Below are 25233 nucleotides of genomic sequence, written 5' to 3' on the forward strand. Positions count from 1 at the left end.
AAAATATGTATAAACATGAAAAGAGTGAGTCTTTAATTCTAGGGAAAGTTATGTAACATGCTAATGTAAAATAGATTAAATGTCAACAAATTAGACCTGTAGAAGTGTCCAAAGTGTCTGCAGTAATTCTCACTATAACAGCATGACAGCAGAAGGGGAATTTCAGAAATCAATCAGTTTAAATATTTTATATCCAATTTTTGTTGCATTTTGTTTTTTAATACATCAGCACTTCATAAGTCAGAGAGCTACTGAGATCATAAATGAAAGAGAAAATTAATTACTCACTTATAATTATAATAAGAATGACTATGCATACTACTCCAATGATGATCATCATCTAGAAAAAGAAAGTTATGAGGAGAAAAAAAAACAAAACACAAAAGAGAGAAAGTCAGGTTTTCACATGAAAGACATTAACCTCTCAGGTTTTTTGCTTTTAATCAGTGGCTCATTCCTTGCACTATTAATTCTTGCAAGGACTCACTGCAATAGACTTGCTAAGGCCCCACATTTATTGCCAATTTTAGGAACAGGTAATGACCAGAAATGGACATAGCCTTCTGTCAAAGCTAGCAAGTTCTTGCCCATCAGCTAAGGTGCAGGGACCAACCTCATCCATTTTCAGCAGTAAATAAAAAGTAAAGGTCTGAAGAAAAGTCCAAAGGTGATTTATGTGGTGAAATTGTCCATGTACTACTTTGTATCAGAGTAATTTGATCACTTTTCACCACATTTTCACAGTCACAAAAGAGACAAAAAGTTTCTAATGCCTACCAGTTATTGATGCTGGTTTTGATTTTGGTTTGAAAGTCTAGTGAACCTAACTCTAAATCTGTGTATGTAGATCCCAAAAGCCTTGTTTTTCCTGTACTGTCAGGCAAGGCAACTGGGCAACAGTTGACAAAGGCCCAGAAGAACTGCTCAGTTAAGTTTCTAACCTAGATTCACAACATTGGAGTGTTTGAGAGCGTAGTTTACCCAGAATATTTTGCCTTGCTTTACACTTCATAGCACTGTTGTTCACAAAGAGAAAGCAGGCAACAGAGTGGTAAGAGATACTTGTGGCAATCTCCCTTGAGAGCAGGTGGTTTTATTTGGGTGGACTTGAGTGGTCAGCAGCAAAGATGGTATTGCAGAGAAATGGAAATTAAGCTGAACTTTTGGCATGGTGTTAATGTGTTGGTGATGCATGAGCAGAAAGAAGCAAGGATATGGGGTCTTATATTAATAAGAAGAGCTAAAGTTTCTGGGTCCAGAAAAGATAAATCCTGGAGGAGGTCTGAAACAGCAAAGGAGGGTGAGGTTCCCTCTGCTCATGGGAAAGGATTAGGACAGCAGAGGAGGGAGCTGGTTGATTAAAGTCCTGCTCTATCCTCATCTGCAGCTCCTTAAAAGAGACTGTAATTTGCTTACTTTTCACAGTGGTCTATGGAACCAAGTATTTTTTTTTTAGTTTACTATCCTAAAGAAAGATCAAGAGGCTGATCGTCTCCCACAGAGAAAAAGCTTCTTTTGTCTCACTACTAGTATTCACTACACCTGTTCAGGTTTTGTAGTTCACACAGGGAATTGACATGAATTAACATGGAATGCTCTCCCAACCCTGTTTGAGTGAGGCATCAAAATCTGTATCTACATTTTATATAGTGCAAAAATTACCTAAAGAATAGGTTCTGTTAAGGATCAAATTTTTTTTACGTATTATCCTATAGCCTAGAAAGCAAGGCATCTCTTTCCACACTTGACAAGAAGAGACCACTTAGAGATAGCAAAGTCCCATTAAATACAAGTGAAAGTAATGTCTGCCATGAACTGATTCTTAACAAGAATTTATATCCCTTACCTTGCAATTTTTCCACCAGTATTTTCTCTTCAGTTTGGCTGCACTGGTTTCAAACTGTGAGGCCCCTGCTTGCAATGCATCTGCCCGGTTGTCAAGCTCAGATAGCTTCTGGTCTCTTTCTAGGACCTTGACCACGTTCATTCTGATGATGTCTACCACCTGCAAAGGCACAGCCTCATGTGAGGTTCCACACACAGTAAAGCCAAAGGGCACTCCTATGTTCATACTCTGTAACATCACACATCATGCTAAAACGAGGCATTTTTAATTATTATATGTGATGGCAGTTAATCTGGACAGTGCCTCAGAAACCATGCCTATAGGAACAGACACAGTCAAAACAAGATGAACGTGGTTATACTATGCTCAGATGCCCTTAAAAGTAAAAAATAAAGGGACTTTGTGAAATACCATAATGCGTTTAATTAAAGCTGTTGATATCTTTTAGCCTACAACTAGCTACTTCACTACAGATACCAAAACCAGATGGAAATTAGTGTTTGTACTACAAATTGGTTGACATTTTTCCAGTCATCGCTAAGACCAAGTCATTATTCATTATTTTCCTTATACATTTAAAATAATTTCCTTAGCTGAACTTGAGAAATTGGCTAGCTAAAGTGAACTATATGCATTTCCTGACAAATTAATTTACTCATTCTGCAGATCTTTCTCAGCAAAATGAGTTCCCAGCCATAATTTGAAGTCCTATGTGAAAGTGGAAGACAAAATTTTACCTGCAAAATTCAGCCTCAAGTGTAGCAGGGAGCTCGTGCTGCCTCACTGCAACAGTCTTAGTGAAAAAATGTGCACAGCCAGTACTCAGCAGGTAAGAGTCGTTCATGCATGTATTCTAGACATAAAGTTAGATGACAATGCTCTTCTAGCAAGCCAATAACTCAATAGAAATCCTGTACAAATTTACCAGTAACGCAAATTTTAGACAGTACACCAATGTCAGTAATGACTCACTTATTCTAGGAGTGAGTAAGCATGTTGGTCTGTTATTTCTCATACTTTGTAATAAGGAAGTCCATGTTGTTTGTATTTAATATAATTTATTACCTGCAAAATCCCAGAGTTATTAAAAGAATACATGCTTTAAATACAGTGAGATGAAACTGGTAGGAAAGTCTTTGAAAGGTCTGGCATAGGGTTACATGGTGTTCTAAAACTCAGAAGTTAGTTTCACTTGTCCAGCAAACCTAATCAAATCAAAGTCAAATGTTTTGGTCAACCCAAATTTTCTTACTTTTCCAAACCAAAACCTTCCAAGCATTTTAGTTCATATCAAATAAAAAAAACCCTTTTGTTTTCATTTCTCAGCTAGTATTTAGCTAATTTTTTTCTTAGCATGATGTTTTTCTAGTGAAAATTTTAAATTATTTGAAAACGCTGAAACAAAATACTGTAACATTTCCTACCCATTCTCTCCTTTTTTTTTTTTTCGCCCAGAACTATTTATTGAATTTAACCTCACTGCAGTGAACACTTGTCCACACAAGACTACATTTTTTCTCAAATAAACAGATGTTTGTCTAAAGCTTGTCTAAAGACCAGAGCCATTGATATTAAGTTCTAGGGTGCTTAGAGAAAACAGAGAGGAAAACTCAACATGGATATAGCTGAAATACAATATCAGCATTGATAAATGTTAAAAATGTGAGTCATGTCACTAAGAACAAAAACAAACAAACAAAAAAATCTTAATCAAAAGTCGTGATGGCGTGGCTGAGTTTCAGGCTGAAGTGCGTTGCAGAACAGCACGTGGAGCTGAACAGCCAGAGGAGTCTGGTAGTGTGCTGAGGTGTTTGGTGCCACCTACAGATCTACTTTCCTACAGACATGACATTAAAGAAAAACGGGAAAGGTCTAGCAGGAAGGTCAAAGCAATGTTTAAGGGATCTGACCCTTAGGTGCTATAAACCAGTTTCACCCTAGTAACTTCCAGTACTGAAAGTCCACTGGCGTTTTTGCCCTTTGACTATTCTTATGCTGTGATTTCCATACTATACAAAGATCTGGTGATGATGTGCTGCTATCTGTGGAAAACCCATACCAACCTCAGCCTGCCTCCCAAATTTGAGAGAAAAAATGTGGACCCTGATTATCACCTGCATAATTCTCAAATCTAAGAGCTACTCATGTCCAAGAGCTACTATGTCTCCTCATACTGGGTAAGAGTTCCTACCAAAATTACTACATCAGGCTTCACAAGAAAAGCTTGAATGGGCTTGAATGAAAGTCTCAGAATACAGAGAGTATCTTAAACACAAAGTGAGGGTTCAGTAACCTCACTGTAGCCATTTCCATTGATCTGCTTGAAAAACCTGGTGTATCTGACCTGCATCACTGATTTTAAACAATAACTAACAATTATTTTTAATCTTCTAGGTACAATTACTTTTGCTGTAGCTCACATAAACACAGTACCATCATGATGTAACATGTTCAGGACAGAAATTTTTTTCATTATTCTGACCTAAGACAAAAGCTGAAATTCCTTTCCCCACTGAGACACTCCACTAATATTAATGAAGTTAGTATGATGAGAAAATCAGTGATAATGAAAGAAACAGGCCTAAAAACTTCTGCAGACTTTTCTGCAGCCAGAGGATGTTCTTGTGATTAGCTCCAAGCATTAGCACTGGAGAGGCCAGAAAGACACTCAGATCTTTAGCAAAGAAGTTCTCAAAAAAGACAAAGTCTAACTTGACAGGAGTATTTAATTTATCTTGAAAAACTAATTTTAGTTGCAAGGTCTTCTCTACTATTTTTAAAGCACACCCAGAGCTTTTGAAAATAGAGGCATTTATGCACATAAATAGCTATTTTATAATGTGGGGTTATTTTGCATTGAGAATAAAGAATCACACAAGCCCTGGCCACTTCTCCATGGAGAGCAGGCAAATAGTGACTTCAGTCTTCGTAGGGGCCTAGCAAAACTCTGCTTAATTGCCAGCACACAGATCTGCACAGCAGGTGTACAAAGATGCTATGTATTCCCACTGTCACAGCAACTAGATGGACGCTGGCATTACAGCCAAGGTGGCAGGGTGGTCTGCATGCGACAAGAATTTAAGGATCCATGCTGGAATGGGCATGCAGTCCTCCAAGACCAACAAAAGGAGTTGAAGATGCCTTCCTTGGGGATAAATTGTGATGATTAATCACTAGAGCTCTAGCTAATGAACAAAGCACTCAGCTGTGCATTTCTCACGGCTTGAACCTATTTATGAGAAGCCAGTGGTCTTTTCCTGTGCAGAAGCCTGTGAGATTAAGGTCTAACCTTTAGCAACAGAGGAACATGTTAAAAGAGCTGGTGCCACTATGGCATTTCCTCCTAACCTGACTGCCTGGGATGAATTCCTGAATTGGCACCAATGCTCACATTTATTCCAAATAAATGTTACTGGTACACGGACATTCATACTCAGAATCTCTTTTACTATCTGTCTCCTTATAAATGCAATCCTTTGGTAAACCTCATTTCCTACTACTGCCTTCAGACAAGTACAAGCTGCAGTATCACTAGGGAGGAAAGCTTCTTAAAGAAAAAAAATAATCACATCAGCACCCATGTGGTGAGCAACAAGTCACCTAGAGCCACTTACCTCATCCACCCGGGTTTGTGTCTGCTGCAGCCGTTTGTTGCTTGGCACATTGGTAGCAGAAGGTGGCCCTGCAGCCCCAGCATTGGTGGTGCCTTGGATAGTAGCTGGGGCAGACCTAGATCAAAACCAGAGAACATAAAACATGACTGAAACCATCCTCACTTGTTCACTCCCCCTTTTCTGGAACAAGTACAAAATACATATCTCTTAAAAGGAGTTTTCCCTTGTCTCATAGCCCACATTTTCCATTCCTAGGACACAATAGTGGTTGTCCTATTCCCCTTGCTTTAAAACAAAACACAAAACAAAAGTCCCTTAAAATCCAACAACAGATCCAGTCTTAGTGCATGAGCTTGTGCAGGCAAGTCAGCCTGCCAGCCTCAACAGGGTCTCTCAGTCTAGTCAGTCGTTATTCATACCCACACCTCAACCCGTGAAACCTTTCCTTTCAAGGGACCCCTGGCACTTCTTCCTGCAGAGGCATAAAATCCTTCCTAAAACTGCAGAGGAAATCCCTAAGCATGTGAACTGAAAAATATCACAAATCCCACTCATGCATTACCAATGCCTCTCCACAGTGACAGATAGAGAACACAGTGTTTCTCTGTGAATTATTCTCTTTTACCTCCTAAGGTCTGATTATTGCTGCTGGAATTATGGCCCCATTAATACACTGTTAGAGGGCCTAGGGACACTAAAGATAGTTCACCTTAAGCAGCAAAATCTAGTCTGACAGTATTGCCTATGGGCTGAGATCTCTACAGATAATGCTGACCCTCACAGACTCCAAACAGATGGAGCAGCTGTGCAGACCTAGAGCACTGCTGTATCTTACACTTTTTTTTTTTTTTAACTCCGGGGTGAAAATATCACTATCAATCTTTAGCAAAAAGAAAAGAACTTGAGCCATACACAAATTGCTCATCCTTTGAGGACCTCACAGCCACTACTAAAACCATAAAAGAGCAGATGCTGCTGCCACCTGCAATGGAATTACTCTATGGAAGGGCCACGGGCCAGGATCCCAACAGGATTTGTTCTGAGCTTACACTGTTGTCACAAAGGATCAAAATCTGACTGTAATGTTTCTCAGACTCAAATAACGTAAAACAAGATCTCCCTGGAGCACTAATAACTTCAGAGGGAGTTTCTGCTGCAACCACAGAGCTAAACTCAAAATTGTGACATTTCTTTGCAATCACAGAAGTAAACAGGCTTTTACCCAACCAACAGAAGCAGAATTTTTTCTATGGAAAGATTGCATCACATTGTTCACTACAAATCTAACACAGCTCCTCTCTTAAGCTATGTACTGTTAGCATCTCAGAGACTACAGCAGGGAAGGATGTGGGAAACTGTTTTTCCTGGCCATGTTTTCATGGATAAGCATAGCTTGTAAGTGCAGTGCTGTTCTTGGTCAAAGCTATGTGATAACTGCAAAGTGTAGTGCTCTGCCATATACCTTTTCTGCCCAGTAATTTTAATCTTTCTTTGCCCCTCCCAAGGTGTCCTTTAAATGATCTGGCACAAAGTAGACACTTTGCAGTTTGTTCTCTTTGAGCATACTTGCTGCCTTCTAATTCGATTTCAAGTATATTTCCTGGGGCTTCTCTGCTGCACATTTAAGGGAGGAATGGATGGAAAGAATGTGTGTTTTTACAGCTGCCTTAACCATCCAGCAGAAGTTGCTGTAACTACCAGAGAAATCTGGCAATCTTTATGCTAAGGTACAGCAAGCTTATAATTAACATACTCATCTTAATTCATTACATAAAATCTAATAGAAGAGTAACCAGAGCTGGGTACTGCAGGCAGTGCAGAGCTACTCTTTCCAAACCTTTTGTCTCTGGAGTTGTGCTCTCCTCATGCAGCAGCTGCCTTTCCCAGAGCCTCATGGGTCAAAGCAATAAGCTGCTACAAGCAGACAAGTGTTCACTGGAAGAGGTGCAGCACCCATTGCAGAGGGTACAGCACAACTTCCCAGGCTGGCTTGAGGAAGTCAGTCCTTAAGCATACATTAAAATGCCACCAGCAGCTCTTGCAGGTTAACAAGGCATGAGCCCTCTCCTATCATTAGGCACCACATAACATCCAAAATATACAGAACAAGCACAAAGATACCTGCATCACTGCTCCTGTTCCCAGCCTTGCAAAGCACTTCAGAACAGAGGGGTCTCCATGCTTCTGGCCCAGCCCTACTGGTGTTTGAGCTCTGTAGAAAGCACCCTGAATAAGCAGCAGCAGAAGGCAATATATCTCTGAGCTAATTGTGGCTCCAGTCTCACAAGTCTCACAAGCTCACATTAAGAGTTTGTCTTTGAATCTAAGTTTACTAGTAAAGAAGGCCTACATCACTGGAAAGCACCAATATTCTCTAGCATATCTTAGAGCAAAAATGCTAGAATGAATGTCCAACACACATTTACATAATTCTTCTATTATGCCTTTGTACTGTGTCATATCAGCTTATAATTTCTCAGAAGCACTATTCAAATAAAGTCATGCGAAACATTAACACTGCGTTAGAGAGGCTTTAGTTTGAAATACATGAAACATCACAACTTTAACATCCAATTTCTCATGGCCTGGCATGATTTTCAGGAGATAGAAAGGAATGCAAAATCCATAGAAAAGCTCCATCATTGGAGCCCTAGCCATCAGACTTCTGTACTTAATTTTTTTTAGAAAAAGGAAAAAAATTACCATTGAGGCTGATAACTTTCACTTCAAATAATAGGTTATATTGATTGTGAAGGGGGGAAAAATAGGTCTATTATTGGTGAAAAAGGCTATGAATCGCTAGCAAATAGTCTTAAAAGACAACCACTTTGAGATGTCAGAGCACTGGGATACACTCTGGGAGAGTTATGGGTACACTTACTTCAGGACTCTTTAAGAGTCTCAGCAGTTAGGTTGTTCTTCATATAATATTAGTTACATTCTTGCTCCCCATCACCCCAGATTGTGCCAGTTAGCACATGAGCAGCCTGGCTGATCAAAAGCAAGTGCTGAGTCTGTGTGTATGCACTTAACCTATGAAGAAACATTTGGGGACTGTCCTGGTGATTAAGTGAAATGGTCTCAGCTGACTCAGGCATCCTTAGTTCTTCTGGTTACTTGTTAGGCCTGAAACTGGTAGGCTAAAATCATGACTAAAGATTTCTCATCACATCTGGATATTTTAGAAGCAATTTACTACTTAGCTCTAACCATTTAAGGGAGCTGCAATGCTAATTAAGAGACAACTGGAGATAGCCATTGTCTCTGTGTTCCATTTCAGCACTGACTGAAAGAACATTAAGAATTACTGTTTTGGGAAGCTGCTGGACACATACTTCCATTTTTGTTCAACTGTGTGAAATACATAGGAAAAAAATTTTGTGTTAGCTAGAAATGTGAATGCCAGGAGAATGCCAGGCCACCATTGTGATTTTGGTACAGTTTACCCTAACTAGGACCTTGAAAGCTGCTTTCAGCAACATGTTTTATCCATCCAAGGTGCTTTTAAAGTCCTCCAGCTATGGGATCTAATCCCTTCAAAGTCTTTATCCTAACAGCACTGAAATAAGCTAAGGAAAAGCTATTATCCCTGCATATGGCTGGGAAGCAGGTACAAGGAGATTAAGTGACTTGCTCAGTGGCACAAAGAAGCCTGTGGCAAAGCAGCCCAGGCCTCTTCTACCTTCTGCTCCACTCTTCCACAGCTACTTAATGCAAATTAAAGCTCACAACCTATGCAAGAATTATTTTCTACCTCATGCTTAAATAGCGAGAAACACACAGTTAAAGGTTACAGCAGCAGAAGGGAAGTGAGAATTACATCAGACAGCTTTAGCTAGTATCAGCTGGCAAAGCTCAGAATAGGGGCAGTGAAAGTGCATCAATGCAGCAGAAGATTCAACTAATTATCCCTATTTAAAAAAATGAAATAAAGGAGGCAATTTTCTATGAATCCCAGGTTAATTCATCTTTCCTCAAACCCTTTCCCTGTTGTTCAAATAAAACAAATTTCCACTGCCTTTCCTCCTCTTAATTTTTTAACTGACCAGATACCTGATTTCTGTAGTAAATACTTACAGTTTCAATCAAACTTGCACATATTTAAGCTACTGTTCATCCATTTGGATCCCTTCAAAAGGCTTGACCCATTTGGGCTTGACTGCTTCAGTGGGGTTGGACAGTCTGTGGTTCGAAAGGCATTTAAAAAAAAAAAACCAAAACCGACAAAACTTCCCATTATTTAATTGTAAAATACATCAGAACACTTCCATAGCTCTGTCCTCTTGAGATTTAACTCTAAAACAACTGTTAAAATTAGCTACAAATGCAAATTCATACACTGCTCTAGTGATTATGGATGTCAGTGAAGATCCTGGACCCCAAAGTAACTGTAGAGATAATGGTTTCTGGTGCTGAGAATGTTAATCTGTGAATTTAGATGCATCTGAAAGCTTTGAAGCAGGGAGGGTCTCCAAGGAAATAAAGCCATTCTAGAGCACTGGGGGTTTGTTGTTAGTTTTGAACTGGCTTTCTTTGTTTCTGTACAATAATGGCTAAAACTATTTTTCCACTGCTTATTTGCAAAGGAAGACTTACTGACAATACATAGAGTCCTGATTGCTGGAGGGATTTGCTAGTTCCCAGTTTTCTGGTAATCAGATTCTACCACACAGGATTTTAATTCTACAGTAGATCAAAAGCTTTCTTAACAATCACTTTGGCTATGTGCACTTTGACACAGTTCTAACAAAATCCAGTCTAACCAAAACAGGCAGACTATAATTCTGTGCAATCGTATCTACACACCATCTCTCAAAGGAAGTGATACCTTTGATATCTGCTTCTTAAAGTTTGGGGCCTTCTGGACTTGAGTGCTTAACTGTAAAATATAAAAATAATACAGGCCTAACAGTTGTGCATGGACAATTGTGTTCCTGTTTGTGAATATATAGATGTGTGTGTCTAGAAATAAAGAGATACTAGCTATCCATCCCAACACCTTCTATCCAAATTTTTGCTTTTTCCATAGTGAAATGGGATACTATCAAATGGCAGGTCCTGTTGCCCTTTCAAAACCACACAGGAGAGGTTCAGAGAAAAGGCAACTTACTTCTAATGCCCCCACAAAATTAAGTGACCTTCAAAATGACATTTGTAGCCTTCTTACAAGCATATATTGATGTTCTTTGCCTGTAAAGTGAGAGGACTCTTCAAAATAAAATCCAGGCTAGAGAGCATGACCTACCCAGTTGCAAGGTAGATGCACTCAGTAAGGTAATTTGCTTTTCAGGTCTTTTGCCCATTCATAGTATGTTTTTTGATTTCTAGCTGATCTTCCCTAGCCTCCAGTTATTAACTAGCCTATCTTAATAGACTAAATTTGTCCTTGTTTTCATTCTACTAATCTCACTTTGGCAGAAAAAGAAAAAAAAAAAAAAGGTTCTCTGAGAGAAAGGTCGTGATATAAAACAGGTTAGTGTGAAAAGATACTATGGTTATTGACAGAGGACCATCACCGCTGGGGTAGTGGACATTCGCATTCTTGGGAGTGAAGAGATTTTCAGACTATGGAAAAGTGTTTTCAGTCTTCTGAGATTTCACACAGGGAATTAACTCACAGCAAGAGCAAACAGGCTTCCATCACTACTAGGAAACCATCACTGCTTTAACAGAGATGTTCTTAATTGTGCTTTTCAGTGTTTCATCTCAGTTCTTCAGTATTCAGTAGAAATGTGACTATTGCCAATTAAATTAGACTCATTCTGTTCTATGACTATCAATTTTAAAACAATTTCTCATGCTATTTGTAACAATTGTGTAGTAATGAGTAATAGTGAGCTTATGGTAGGAAAAAAACCCTATGCACGTATAAAAGGAACTAGCATTCGAGATTTCTTAATTTTGCAAAGAAAGTTCTGCTTTGAACACATCTGTATTCCCAAATGTGATTTTAATGTGCTGCCAGCAATATTCTATAAGGACTTTCCCTTACTAAAAAATATTTACTCTGATCATCAGCCAAAGAATGATACCCTACATCTAATACCCTGGCAACACATTTAATTCAATATTCCCACCAGTTTATTATGACTGCATTGTCTGCCTAGCATGCTAAGTATGCACACAGAGGAAAAACAGAGGAACCTTAAGACATCATCTTTAATTTGATCATCACTTGTTATGCTAGCAATGATGGACTGATTTATCTTCCCCAGTATCTTCTATTCAAGCCAATTCAATTCAAGCCCAAAGCACCTGAACTCAAAATAACTAATTCAACTGAATTACTTTTATGACAAACAAAAGAATTTGCCAGAAAGAGTTGCATTATTTCCATAATTTCTCTAAATTGTCTCCACAACAACCAGTTGCAGTGACTCAGGTGGGGTTTCTGTTAGCAAAGTAAAACAAGGCAAGATTGCTTTTCTGAAATGTCAACACTACAGATTTTTTTAGATCTCTTACCTCTTGCTGTCATCTTTTGTAAAGGCTGTGGATTAAGATAAATCAACACAAGGAAGGGATAATGATTGATGTATTAACTGCTGTCCATGCTGCACAGAGTAGTCTATGGATTTGCTTGAAGGATGATTAAGGGTTAGATGACTCAGAATGTTAGTGTACACACTTCAGGTTCACAAATTAAAAACTCAGAAACACAATATAGATGCAAACTATCTAACATATGATAGTGTGAATGACTGCCTAACCAGAAAGAGCACCTGCATGTCCAAACTAATTTTACCATGTCTTTAGATCCCAGTTGACCAGTCTCATAGTCACATTTAACTGGTGAAAAGAAGCATTGAAAAAAAATGTAAGGAACTAAATGAAGCAGCAGCCAAGTAGACAGTCACCTTAATAATGTGTAACCCATCTGATCCACTCAAAAGAGCTTAGTCTGCTATTTAAACTGCAGTTAGGAATTGTGTCAACCCAGACTGGACTAACCAAATCTGGGCTCTAACACACTGTGATGTGGGTTTTAATGTTTACACCATTGCACTTGCCTCTCCAAAAGCCATGGTAGTGATGAGAAAACTAAAGAGAACAAAGCTTCATGCAATGCCTTAGTGAGACATGCCTGAAACAACTCAATAATAAAGCAATAAATACACTGAAAATGCAATCAGTATCCTTGCTGTTATTTTCCTTTCCAATTTGGAAGAAAAAAAGAAACACAATCTGTCTTAGAAATTATAAGGGAAACAAAAAGACCAAATAAGCTGCTAGATAAACGTTTCAAAAATTCAGGACTCTATACCCAGAGCACATTTGAACAAGCTGATGATGTTAAACATCCTGATCTGCCAGGTATTTCAGATTCACGAAGACCCGTTTTGAACCTCTAGAGCAATCACTGAGGATATAGTTCAGTGGACATAGTCAGCTTTAAGCAAATCCCAAGTCTTGCTTCTGAACATGAGCTGATACACTTGAAGTTCATGCTGGCATGGTACATTATCGCTAGTTTTCACCTGTGTTCTTGTGCAGAGGAGTAAGAGCAGCTACTATTTTTAACTTTCTGTGTAGGCTTCCAGAATGATGGGCTATACCCAAAGGAGTAAACAGGCACCAGCTGGGCAGGGAGTGGGAGGGAAGGATCACAGTAGAGTTTGACTCAGCCATCAGTACTAACTGACTCATGTAGTGGTGAAGATTAAACTGCTGTAATTTTTTGCTGGCTGCAGTCAGTTAAAAGTTAACTCTGATACAAAGAAGCAAGAAAAACTCTCAAAGGAATTATAAGACTGATATATTTTTTTCTGTGTCTGCCTTTTGAAGACCCAAATTAAAGCTTAGCAGTCCTGTGGGCTTTCCATTTGTCTGTAAATTACTTCCCAGCATTCTTGCTGCACTTCAGAAGGAAATCAACTATAAACATGCTTTTATTTTTAAATGAAAAAAGCACAAGCAACAACAAAACAGAAAGAAAGTCACACTTCCATCAGTAGTGAAATACTTTTGTAGCCTTCCTATATACATCAGTGGCAGTGGCTATATATATTCAGTGGCAGTTTCATCACAACTGAAATTTATAGGGTAATTACCATCCTTATTTACATTAAAACTTAGTTATCAGGGTGCTTATTAAGCTTAAATCTTCTCTAACTACTTAGCCAAAAGAACTACAGTGAACATTTTATCTCACCCATTCACTACTTAAATAGCAGTCACACTGTATGTGCAAGTGTTAAGACAGAATAGCAAAAGTATCTGTACACGAAGCCAAACTTTAATCCTTATTTCTCACAAAATGTCATGTTCAGTTCTTGAAGAGCTGCTGTGAAATACAGCTACCATTTGCAAGTGACCAGGACCTTATCACAGGTGGTCCACCTTCCCAGTATTATGATTCATATGCAATGTTTTTTCTCCCAAGTTTCAACATCTATCAATTACTGAAACTAGATTCCATTTTGCCAATAAAATATATTAAAACAATAAAAGAAAACTGCTCATTTCCATCTCTCATTGAAAAAAAGAAGCACCATAATATTTTGAATATAACAAAACCAGAGTTTCAAAGACCCTTTAAAGGAGATCTTTCAGACTCTTTAGTCTGTGCAGTTTGTGCAATTTCCTGCATGCAGTTTGTTCCATAAAAAAGTAACTTATAACAGCTATCCCAGCTAACTATTGAGAATTAAATCCACCTGTCCACATGAAATTCTGCCTACTTACAGCAAGATTCCATGCATAGAGCTCTTTGGCTACTGTATCCTTTTTATTTGAGTCATCACACTAGTGCTAGTGCTGTAACACAGGCCAGGCACAACAGCTCCCAGGTGTACAGTTCTACAAACACTACTGGGAACCTTATATATGGCATATGGGAACATCAGGATGCACCAGACAGAGGAAGAAAGGTGCAGGGCTGTAACCAGTTCCCTAGGTAACAGAGAGATACTAATAAAAATAAAGTGGTACCATGGAGGTAAATGCATACAATAAAGGCCCACAAGCATGACCAGCTTCCCTGAATACTGCAGAGAACAGAGAGGGACAGAGCATGTACATTAATTCACCTTGCATCAGTGAGGAAACAGAAGAATTCCTTACCAATTAGAAGGTCAAGAAACACTCTCATTCATAAGCTCCTTTTAGGAAACCAGGAACACTGCCATCCAGCCCTTTTCCTCCTACCTCACCACTACTTTCCCCATTCTGTTTCACGGTTACAAACAGCTACTAAGCAACAGGAGATTTGCAAAGAATGAGTCATTCTCATGTGGCTGATTAGTGACCTGACAATGCACAGCCCAGAATCGTGCTTCGAGATAACCAACATGGTCACTGAATGCAGTAAAACTTAATAAAGGATAAGTGCTTTAAAAGGATACAATTATAAGTCATGCCTTATAACTCTCACAGATAGATGCATTAGCTTAGAAGGAAGACTACTGTATGTTATATGTATAGTTGACACGAGGCATTAAGCACTCCCTGCCAATAAGATATTCCCTTAAAGTTAACTAGTCAATAATATAATATGTTTAGATGGCAATATGAAATCCTTAGGCTTGGACAAATAGTAAAAATTTTGGAAACTAAGAAAAAGGGAAGCAGGGCATAACCGCACAAGGTCAGTCAGTTAGTTCCTGATGTAAGCAACAGATTTTTACTCAACTGGGAGTGTTACTGCCAGGACACATCCTTTTAATTGAAGTTCTGCCTTCCCCTCCCTAACAGAATAGTGGAAAATAGAAAATCTATCCAGAAAAGGCCACAGGAGTTCACCTTGACCATTCCCTTATCTCCAGGCAAGACTGACATCTACTTCAGAGCTAAAACAGATTTGTCTGCCTTAGACTTGTCTTCTGGTTTTTTTTTTCCCTAACAATATTTGTATCAGACACTTTGATGGTTCATTTAGTCCTAAAAATTCCTAGGGCACCAGACAGAGCCATTAATTCTTGCAAGTATGCTTTGGGATATTTAGTCTTGGGGCCCCTAAGTGAGGACTGGCCAAAGCATATCTGTAGCACAGGTCACTCAATCCTGGATCAGCTGGGGGACTGGAATATCTAGAAAAGAGAGAGTTGTGAATTATTAATATGAAGAATCTTTGTGCCTGCATGAAAACAGCAAGCTCTGTATGCATTAAGTCCTAGAGTAGCTGAACACCTATAGCGTAATTTAGTACAGGAAATTAACAGAAATAATTTTCCTTTCCAAGTTTGGTAGAAATCACATTGACACTGGACGAAGTGTCTAAGAGATCTTTTGCAAAGTACATGTTAACCTCAGAAGGGACCCATTCAAATCAGAGTTCTCTCATTGCCTGTTGTCTTCAAAACTGGTTTGATTCACTTTCATAGTCTTAATTAGAACTGGCTAACTTGCTTAAAAAAATTTAATAATATACTCATTAAAACATTAACATTTGCAGTACCTGCTGCCTGAACATTTAAACAAGTAAGCTAACTGAGACAAGATAAACTACAATGCTATTGGGAAAACAGACTTTGGATCCTGATTTCAGTGTTCAAATTGAGGAGAATATTATGCAATTAACCCAGCCTAAATGAATAGATCACATTTCAGTTTTTCCATAAGATTTCAAGTAAAAACAACTAGCAACTTGTGAATGTCTTTCATGAGTCAAAAGAACAGCATACAGTTTCCAATAAAGGGCCTGTAATTATCATCACAATCTCATCAACACTCACCCAACTGTATGTACTTAAAGCAGGTTTATTTTTTACTTGGTGCTCACATAAGGAAGTAAACATGATGAAAAAAGAAGATCCAACTTCTTTTATCAAGATTGTTTATCTTTTATCAACTTGTCTAGTTTTTTACTCCATTCTTGCATTTTGCTATTATCTTCTCTGCATAAATCTGTACCACAGTTTCTCTCCAGCAAGTCTCTTGCAGAATCAAGACCTCAAAAAACTCAAAAAATCTGAGTACCACAGCTTTTTAAAAAATAAATGCAAGTTCTTACTAGCTTTAACAATTCTGTTGCGTTCACATGATTACCAGCAGCCATCATATTTAATACACCACCTGTGCACATGTGGGTTAATAGCAATACTTTTGCAAGGAGCTTGAAAATAGCATGAAAGAAGAGTTTGTAAGTGGTTATTGGTATCCCAAGACCACATAACTCTGTTTTATGGCAGTGTTCCAGAGAACCTGCTGCATACTTCTATATACAATACTCCTGAACAATACTGCAGCCATAAAGAATGTTCTAACACTCTCATATTAAGACTTTGAGTAACAAACATCTCATGAGATTGGATAGATTTAACAGGCCTGATTTTCTGAAAAAGCCTCTTTTTCTTCAGTTTGCAGTACCAGTTTGTACTTTTTTTTTTTTTTTAACAACTTAAATTCAATCTTGCGCATGCAGTTTTTCATCTGGAACTAATTAAAGACATTATTTACCTACCTACCTGATGGCATTTGCAGGTAGTACAGAGATTTTTCTTAAATTCAGTAAGATTAGTTCCCTACTATCAAAAAGGAAAAGTAGCCAATGTGACACAGGTATTTTACTTGTGAAAAAAATGACGATGAATTGCGTTTAATCAAAAGAGCTTTCTAATAATGAAAATCCAGAGCATTCTGTTACATGAATAAGCCTGAAATCACATGTATTTAGTTTAATTCATACAGGAAAAATTACAGCAATTACAGTGCTCATCATATGAAGAAAGCAATTGTAGTAAATTATTACTGTCCCAACTCTACAATATATCAGGCAATGTCCGAGGGGCTCTTAATAGTAGAGTATGGCTCCATCTTACCATTTCAGATGTCCTTGAGTATGACTGGATACAATCATCAGTGTCCAAAAGGAAAGTAAATTTTCACTTGATTCAGTTATAAGAAGCAGTAAATAAAGCAGACATTAAACTTTTCTGACTGTAACCATTAAACACAGACACTTTTCAGAACATCTAACCTTGTATGAATATATTGAGTCAAACAAATGAAAGAAGAGGCAGGTCTGACTCATCTAATTCTTGCTTTTGACTTGTCAGTTATTACTTGGAAGACAGATACTGTACTCACAAATTTCTCCATGGTGTACACTACAAAATGAAACATATATTTCAGTAAAGGTGCCAAAATAAGTGTATTAGTAATGTCTTGCTTGTCTTGCTTTATTTTTACCTTTCGTATGTTTGTTTGCTTGGAAACAAAACGCACTAAATCCACTGGTTTGTTTATTTGTAGAACACACACTCATGGTTTATCATCATACAATTTCTTCCTTTTCTGTGATTAGGGTCCCCAGTGAATTTTTATTGATGCTGAGTCTTATCCCTTCTACTGGTTTAAAACACAAGCAATATTCAGGATTACTCTATATATTCCCTGGTTTATGATGTCATTCATTAAAAAGCAACCTTTGCCGCCTGTATTATGAACTATTCCATGAAGAATCAAACTAAGCGTGGATCCATATCCAAAATAGCTACGTTGTTCCCCAGCCACCAAAATACCTCCAGCTTATCCCCTTTACCATCTTGCAAAACTTACTAACTTGCAATGCTTCTGGTTCCTGTCACATCCACTAGCTCTTCTTCCCGTCTTCACCCCGTAGGGTGACCATCAGAACATTTGCTGTTGTGGTGAGGTCCAGACCATGCCTGCATACAGTCAGCCAAGTAACCAATAGCTCCTGAACTTCTCTTATCAACTTTTTCTCAGCTGGCAACAATAATTAGGGCCTCGCCTCTTCCTAGCCACTGATTTCCCAATATCTTTTAAGAATTTGTATCTAAGTTAAAGTCTTTACCACTCTATCAAGTTTAGCAGCATAGGAAAGAGGCAATCACAAAACTGCATTTCCTTGGAAAGGCAAGCCAAAGGCAGCACCCTTTAAGGCTGGCATGAAAACACTCCTTTTTAGCCTCTGCTTTTGGAACCATTATGCAAATGTATTATGCCTTAGTCACATCAGTGGCTCTCCAGTAGAGGAAGACACTGCTCATTTTCCATAGAAGTAGTATAACAAATGAGCAGGCAGTCATTCAGCTTTCAAAGGATGTTGCTGCTTTCTTTCTTCCTTTCTGCATTCAGACACTCAACTGCCCTGAATGAAATAAGAACATGAAAAATGGGGCTGATTTGAAAGTACAAATAAGAGCATCCACCACACAATTTTGTGCTGATTTAACTTACTGTCTCCCAACCTAATGCATATCATTCAGTATTCTACTTTTTTTCCTTTTTTAAAATCTTTCAGGCATTTAAAAAATGCTAGGGAAAAAAGGTAGATCTTTCATACACAAAAGATCTTTAGTTGAAAAAAAAGGCTGTGGCTTTGGAGTTACTTCACTTTGTAGTAGCTGAAGATCTGCCTCAGAATTTATACAGCAAACAATATTCAAGCACTATTATGAAGAGCTTTGTAATTTCTGAAGTCAGAGGAATTGATGTGAGAAAAAAGAAGCTGACTCATAATATGTAACATATGCCTTTTGCATCAATTAAGAGGTTTACAGACTAGTAAATTAGTTTAAAAAAATCTATTCAATATTTCCTTTAAATTTTGTCATTTACTGCCCACTGGAGACAGTTCTCTAAACTGAACAAATCTTTCTGAATAATTTATTACAAATAATATTGGCTATGAGATCTACACCTTATTCAGTGCTTGAGGATTTTACACACTGGATGTCTCCTTTTATACTCATCATACAGACAGTCCAAATGTATTTCAACACAGGGTTCATTTACTATTAAGGGCAAACCCTGATCCTCAGGCTTGGCTGGGTTTTTTTGTAACTTGTGAATGTCTAACCAAAACCTCTAAAGATCAACAGGAGAGTTAATATGCTTCTGCAATAGCTATTGCATAATGAAGTTCTTTATCGTGAGATTCCTAGTATTGATTATCTTTGTAATCTTTGTAAATATTGAACTTGCACCCAATTAAGCACAAATTCTGAACAATGAGACACCCTGGCTCATGGCATCTGTAATACAGATAAATCTTTATCTTTCTTGTTTACTTAGCTTATTAGCTTATAGAGACAGGGAGCATCTCTTGCAATATTTGTACATGATCAAGTAGAGCAGAGACTCTGAACTCTTAAGGCTTTGTGCAATGTGGTCTTGGTGTCCCTGCTATGAGCAGGTTGGGTGGAACCTGATGTTCTTTAAGGTCCCTTCCAACCTTAACCATTCTATGATTCTACTGCAATACCAAACACTAACAGTTTTAATGTGGCTCTGTTGTTCCTTTCAAGCAAACATGGAAATTAAAGAAACACACAAAGCTCCATCTCAGCCACACTAATCCTGTGAGAGCAGTGACTCAGCTATTAATGGCTTTCCATAAATTAGGCAGTTAAAAATATGTAGGAAGTGTGAAACCATTAACATTTCCTGTAGTGTAAATTCTCTCACTGCATCTGAAGAAAATCCATGGCAGTAAAAATAAGAGATGAAGGTGAGACCACTCATCATGTTTAGATATGTTGTTAATAATTCAAATCTTCCTCCTTTGAGGTGTATAGTTTTAGAATTAATCATTCTCTATTTTCTTTTTCAAATGAAAACTGAGGTTGTGTTGCTCACTGATTCCATATGTTTTCTTCCCAGCTATTAAAATAGAAGAAATGGATATGGCTAATTGTATTGCCAGCATCATCTCATAGTAGTACCCTACTGTAGCAATACTTTCTATGTTAACATCTTCAATACATTACTACTGAAATGGAAATGGTTGGTGGCAAAACTGACAATATACAAAAGAAAAGCCACACATAGCTTTGGGAAACAGGAAGAAATGGAAGAGGAGACACTGTGCTTTTGTAACCATGAAAAGTCTTTGGGAGTATCACTCACTTTTAATCCATGGAGCAGGTTGGATGCTCTGGCCCTGGCAGGAATAGTGTGCCAAAAGGGTACCACCATGATTACTGCTTTGTAAGAAGTGGAACATGATAAAATAAGGGTTGAAAACTGAAATTTAAGAGCAAGCATCTAAACTTGGCTGCTGAACTAAGATGGGTGGTAGAAAAAAAAGAAAAAAAAAAAGTAAAGGCTCCTTTGTTCAACATCACAGTTTGTTGTTTTTGAAACTTACTGACTTTACTACTTATGAGGTGCCAGGCTACTAGCCCTTACATACACACACATCTGTATAGGCTCAGAATTTAACTCCACAACTTCAATTAGTTCTTTTAGATACTAAAAGCAAAAGATACAGCTGTGGTGTCAGGCATAACTTAAAGTGCACAATTTTCCCATGATGCAGAAAGGACTACAACAGACCCATTCTCCTAGAAAAGGTGGGAGAAGTGTGGGCCTCATACCCAGAGCTGAGAAAGAAATTAAGTTCATTCATTAAAGCTCTGGGACAATGATAATCATGTAAGAGAACTATGTAAATAATTTCTCCTCACTTATGCTACTCAGTAAGACAGAATTTTCTGTCTTCTCTCTCAATTCTCATTTACAGTTTCTAGCTCTGAAGGAAAAAAAAAAAAAATCCATAAAATACATACAATGGCTATATTTATCCCAGTTTTCCAAAAATATATTAATTATTCTTTGATTCATTTGTCAATGTTAATATAGTGTAAATCTGTGCAGTGCTGAGGGTGTCAGTACCACTGTCTTTAAGACACAGAGGGGTATTTTGATTTGGTGTAGCCTATTAAAACCATTATCCTAACTAAAATTCACTGTTTGTTCCCCCAGTTAAAAAAACTCTGTCTTACAGGCAGGTGTTTTTAGAGGAATATCCCTCTCAAAGGAGTTTTCCACCTTAGGCATTCACTTGAACTTTCAAATCCCTGCCTGCTTGCCTGATCCATGTTGGTGCTCTGCTCAGGTGTGAGAGACCCAGGGCCAACAGGCCATCTACACATTTCTCTTGATTTCTGCTAATTCTATATGGCTAATACAGGACTCCTGCTACATTTCAAGAATCAGTTTGTTTTACTTACATGCATATTACAGACTGGGGACAAGAAAGAATGAGAAACGTGCTGGATGCACCCTCTTCTACCTAGTGTGGCCTTATACCATTCCCAGCCTTCAGATTGTATGAACAGGGCTAGTTCTGTGCAGTCAATAGCCACATACTGTCCCTCTATGAAATGTATTCTCTATTTCTCTCTTGCTGTAGATACATCTTAAATACTTGTTACTGTTTTGTTGTCATTGAGCTTACTATAAAGGATACCTCCATATAGAGAAGATAAGCACTTTGTGTAAAGCAAATTACTACTGGGAAGAAATGAGAGCTCTTCAAAGCCAGGTAGCCTGAACTGGGATAACAGCCACTTCAGTGGACTGGAAATAAGACACCAAAACTGAGAGGCTGAAGTCCAACATTTTGATTTGTCAAACAACTTCTCCATTTTGGATAGTCTGAAAAGTAAACAAAACAAATTACCTATCCCAAAACAACCCATCTAATGCACACGTGCAAAAAAATACCACCCTCTTAGAATTTTATTTCTAAAGACAGAGCAAAACACTGAGTAGTCAAATAGAACATACTTTGCATCATAATGCACACATGAAGGATAGTTCTTGCACAACATAATGGAAAATTCTAAATTGGGCGCTTTATATCATATTTACACAAAACAGCTGTCATTAGCAACAGCAATTTGAAAAAAAAAAAAAGTGCATGCTTCTAGACAGAGGTGTTTGTTCCTGTACTGAATACCTTCTCACCTAGAAATCTCAGAGTTCTCATGGAGTATTAATATATTCTCCACTGACAAACCTGTTTGATGTGTTTCTGCTGTTGGAGCCCAGAAACACATGCTACCATTCCAGTACAGATTCCAAGGAAGGCCATTTCCATGACAAGGAGCCTTCTCTCACTTGGAGCTGTAGTTGATCCCTGCTGGTTGGTACATATATAATCAATCTGCAATCAAGCCCCCTCAGGAAGGGAAAAGTCTCAAATACAAGCAGACAAGTCACACTCCCCACTGGGAAGTTGCAGGGAAGGTAGATTTCAAGATAGACCATTAGCAGGTTAACAAGGGATCACAGTGAAAACAACAAAAAACTGTCTTCAGCACACAAATCACTACCACCTGGCTGAGGAGATTTATGACTTATGATTTATGAGATTTATGACTGGGCTGTCCAGAGACTGAATGTTGGCTTACTGCAGGAAGTGTAAGCACCCATACTGTAGGGGACTTCAGCACTAGCAACCATTCAGTGCAGTCAAACTTAAGGTGTCTGAAGTTCTATTTGCTGCAAGAACTTCAGACGCCTCCAAGATTACACAAAGTTACTTGGAAATCTTGGTACCTCTTGTTCACTGACAGTGCACAGGAATGAGGATATTTCTGAGAGGGGAACACTGCTCTTCTCTCTGGATATGATGCTCCCCCTCCCCAATGTGCAGAACCCCTCATTCATCTACACAGTATCTGACTTGTTAAGCTCTTTCCTCTGCCCAAATTAGTGTGTTTGATTCTGTGATTGTTTTGTTTTAGTCTAAGTGCCCGCTTTCTGCATGACAAGTTTCATCATCCAGACTCCTCATGAAGTAGGAAAGGCTGGGAGAGGGGGCTTGGGGCTGAAAAACAGCTTTATTTCTAAAACCACGGTGATGAAGGAGATCCTCAGCAAACAGCTATCTGGGAGCCAGTAGCAAGAAAAATATTAACTTGCAGAGTTTGTAGCTGGCTTTCCCAGGTGGGAGTTGAACAGGAAGAGCACCTGTCAGCTGTGCTTTCTCTTAGGAGATCATCCTACTACTACTACTAAAACATTTGAGTCTCTGCACAGAACTTAAAATCAAATCCACTTGTTCTCCCCTAGAATGAACTGCATAAAACTGATTGTCACAACAAGGGCAATAAACATGCTAATGCAAGGGTCTTTGCTTTGACATTGCTGCTGTAACCACACATCAATTATGAAGATGAAATACAGAGAACATCTTGCTTCATGTACATGAAGCAATTGAGACCTGACATGAAAAATATGTACAGCAATGTCAAAGTGCCAGGCCACATGGGGCATATTCTGCCTTTCCATTCCCTTCTCCTTCTCTTTATAGCCTGGTGGGGATCTCTGCTAAACACTTGGGATATCCAGACTGCTGACTGCTTCCAGGAAGATGTCTGCTGATTCATCCTGGCAGTACCCACTCTCAAGCTGAGCCCTCCCCAGATCCCAATGAGCAGAAAGGCTCTCAACCTCAGTGACCATGATAAAAAGGCACTATTTTTGTATGTGAATTCAAAAGAACAAATGTAAATTCTAACCATTAACCTCCTGAAGTAGATAACAGGTGGGCTTAGGGATAGTTAATGATTTTAATCGTTTCTAGAAAATCTTTACCAGGATCAGTGTATTTTTTTAAATGCTGGGACATTGCCTGGATCAAAACCTCAGTGTCTAAGAGGGCAAATAGTGTATTACAACACTGCCCACCTCCCAGAGCCAGCACTCTGGCCTCTCTGTGGGTTCAGGGTCCGAGAAGCCAATGGAGTCAGGGCCCAAATCCTTTCCTTCACAGATCTACACTTGCTCTTATATAGGCAACAAGGCTCCAGTAACACAGTTTGGGTGCATTGCTCACTTTGAAGGTTCAGACATGAACTCCAGCAAGAGCTACAGTTCACAAGGCTTACTGGGAAGACTCACTCAGGCAGGGAAGATGATAGGCTAAGGATCTGTCCTTATTCTGACAGCCCAAAACCAAGAGGTACCTGCTACCAGCATGGATATAAGGAGCACTCTGTAGAGTGTGTCCATGGAGCTCCTTTATAGCTCTACAAAAGACCCACCTCCACAGCTATGCCCTGAAGCAACACAGTCCTTTTTGCTAATTCAACAGCCACCATCTTGTTAGATAAACCAGGGATTAAACCAACCATTTCCAGAAGTTACAAACTGAGCTGCAAAAGCCACAGCTCCATAGGTCCCAACTCCTGTCTTGCTCAGCACACCACTCCTTGGTAACCTTGTCTACTGCCAGCAATTCCTATTTCTTTCAGTCTGCTGCCTGTGACAGTGAGATTTGCTTCTCTTCTGTTATAGATGTGGACACCCTAAGTTGAAATAAGCAAATACGGTTTTATTAAAATGTGCAGTCTGCACTACTGAGACAGCATTTTCAGAGACAAAGAACAAAAGCTTTTTCCAAAATACCAAGCTATTGCAAGACATGGTGTAGAGAGATGGGAGCAGACACCAAACTACAGAAGATTTAATTGAATATGAAAGATGAGAAAGCTTGCTTGCAGGAAACCTGGGTTTTGTTCTCTGTGGGAGAAATATGAACTTTGCATTCAAGCCAAATTTAATTATGCATTACACTTGTTTTGTTTTCAAATTCCCATATTTCCTCCCTTCTCAAATACTATATGTTTTCCTCTCCTATTACAGGTGTTTCTGTGGCTTCCACTACAACAGGTTGGAGATGAAAGTGCCATCAAGTTATCATGGTTGAAAAGTCAAAATCTTGAATGCTTGGGAAACAGCCAAAGGTTAGTTTAATTAACTTCAACTCAATTTTGACTGACCTTTTCAAACAGAATCACAGAAGTGCTGAGGCTGGAAGGCACCTGTGGAGATTATCTAGCCCTACCCCGTGCTCAAAGCAAGGCCCACTAGGTCATGTTACTGAGGACAGCATCCAGTCGGGTTTTTTTTTATATTTCCTAAAACAATTCACAAAACACGCCTGAAAACATGCACTACAGTCCTTTAAGAAGTTATTTAAAACCAAACTTTGCAACTTCATTTGAAAGAATGCAAAGAAACCTTTTGATAATTTTGTCATATGTAGCATGGGAACTAAGAAAAACCTTTTCC

At 38.6% G+C, this 25233-nt stretch overlaps 1 protein-coding gene across 1 annotated transcript in view; it reads right to left on the reverse strand.

Moving 5' to 3' along the window:
• Positions 1-280: 280 nt before the first annotated feature.
• Positions 281-25233, reverse strand: part of LOC104395408 (vesicle-associated membrane protein 3-like) — a 27580-nt gene continuing 2627 nt past the window's right edge. Inside the window, exons 2-4 of the mRNA XM_010005099.1 lie at positions 5461-5575; positions 1847-2005; positions 281-340 (exon numbers count right to left, since the gene is read on the reverse strand). Of these exons, the coding sequence (XP_010003401.1) occupies positions 281-340; positions 1847-2005; positions 5461-5575 (334 nt within the window). The remainder of the gene's footprint in view (positions 341-1846; positions 2006-5460; positions 5576-25233) is intronic.

Source organism: Chaetura pelagica, unplaced genomic scaffold (assembly GCF_000747805.2).
Source record: "Chaetura pelagica isolate M959 unplaced genomic scaffold, ChaPel_1.0 scaffold219, whole genome shotgun sequence".
Lineage (NCBI taxonomy): Eukaryota > Metazoa > Chordata > Aves > Apodiformes > Apodidae > Chaetura > Chaetura pelagica.